Source organism: Triticum aestivum, chromosome 3B (assembly GCF_018294505.1).
Source record: "Triticum aestivum cultivar Chinese Spring chromosome 3B, IWGSC CS RefSeq v2.1, whole genome shotgun sequence".
Lineage (NCBI taxonomy): Eukaryota > Viridiplantae > Streptophyta > Magnoliopsida > Poales > Poaceae > Triticum > Triticum aestivum.
In genome coordinates, this window is record NC_057801.1 from 839085695 (window position 1) to 839087368 (window position 1674).

A 1674-nucleotide genomic window follows, 5' to 3' on the forward strand; every position below is an offset into this window, starting at 1 on the left:
TCATCTTGTCAACTAATAGATATACCAGCTCTTTTTCTATCAATGTACTTGTGACAATTAAAATTTATCTGATTGTAAGCTATGAGATTTTTATTTGGTTGTAAACTATTTATTATTGCCTGTAAAAACTATGTTATTTATTTTGTTTTAACTATCTGCAATATTCTCCTTTTAATTGGATTTATATGCATGAAAGTCTAAAAAATAGTGTAAATTTGGCTGCCTACCGGCCAGGCGGACCAAATGGGTTGGCCAGTTGGGCGCACTGGCTAGATTTGGGCAATTGCGGCCAAACGGACAAACAACGAATAAAATCTGTGTCCGTTTAGATCGGCGCGTTGGAGTCGGCCTTTGGCATGAATGACTAGACTTCCTGTGATTTAAGGAGCCATGCAAAGCCAGCGGCCATTTCTGATCGGCTGCGATTTAAAATCCCGCAAAATACCAAACTAGTGTATTACAACTTTGTAATCTCACTTTATTAAAACAGTTCATATATATAGAAAATAAGTACATGTAGTATTCATCGTAGTGTCAAACTCTGTATGCCCGCAATAAAAAAAGATTCTTTATGGCGGCCGTGGTTTCTTATTTGGCCACGTCGTGCTTGTTGTCCTCCTCCTTTCCGTAGGCGGAGACGGGGAAGGTCCTTCCCAGTCCGGTGGGCGTCTTGAACGTGATCTTTGAGTGGTCGTTTTTGTCGATGTACATGTCGCAGACGGTGACCCAGATGAGGAGCTCCTTGCTCTTGACGCCCGTGATGCGCTTCATCTTGCGGTCCTGGACGAAGGCCGTCACCTCGGTGGCATACGAGACCAGCCTCCCGATCTGCTTGAAGGTGTGCGTGAGCGCCTTCTTCTGGCGCAGCCACACGAAGCCCGTGGAACGGTTGTAGCCGACCTCCTCGATGTCCGCCAGCGGCAGCAGGCCCAGCGGCATGTTGGTCTCGGCCAGCAGCTCCGTCGCCTTCTCTGCGCACAACGCCGCACCATGGTACACCTCCGCGCCCTCCCTGTTCACCTCGATCGCCTGCGACGCCATCTCGATGGATTAAATTTAATCTCTCAAAGCAAACTCTGGCTCAACTAGACGCTCGGGAGATGCAGGGGGGCTTATTGGTCTTGGGGGCTTGTTGATTGATGTGGTGGGATACTGGGATTGGAGGTGGGGAGGGCCGGATTTATAGGCATTGACGCGAACTATATAAGAAATTGTACTTACCTCTGGAGCTTACCTCTGGAGTGCTTACCTCTGGAGCAAGAGAATGTGAAAGCAAAGGTCTGGAGTTGAGGCATGACACTCGAGCGACCTGTGTCAACGTCGTGTCGTATATGGGGAGCGATCGGGCGGATGGAATGGCGTTGCTGGTAGTTGAAGTAATACTCCTGCTAGTGATGCAAGCACGCGCCTGATGGGACCCCTGTTGGTCCAGTGCAACCACCCGAGTTAATTTGCGATTTTCCTCAGCCAGCGTGATGCATGATGCTGCTGGTACTAATAGATCCATAGCAGCGTTCATTTCAGCAGCAGTTTGTTGGGGAAAGAACCTTTGGTTTCTGGGTGTATATACACACCATACGAGGAAAAATAATAATACAAAAAATAAAAGTAAAAAAATAAGATTTTTAAAATAAACTAGAAATTCTTTCGCACTAGTATGTAAATTTTCACGAA

At 46.8% G+C, this 1674-nt stretch overlaps 1 protein-coding gene across 1 annotated transcript; it reads right to left on the reverse strand.

The window, feature by feature from the left end:
- Positions 1–453: 453 nt before the first annotated feature.
- On the reverse strand, positions 454–1218 carry LOC123066992 (uncharacterized). The gene has a single exon (XM_044489960.1). It carries the CDS (start codon positions 1039–1041, stop codon positions 589–591), a length of 453 nt encoding a protein of 150 aa, XP_044345895.1. The 5' UTR covers positions 1042–1218; the 3' UTR covers positions 454–588.
- Between the last annotated feature and the right edge of the window lie 456 nt (positions 1219–1674).

Bases quoted from the DNA above. Each gene is read 5' to 3' on its own strand.
- LOC123066992 (XM_044489960.1), bottom strand. From the start codon at position 1,041: ATGGCGTCGCAGGCGATCGAGGTGAACAGGGAGGGCGCGGAGGTGTAC.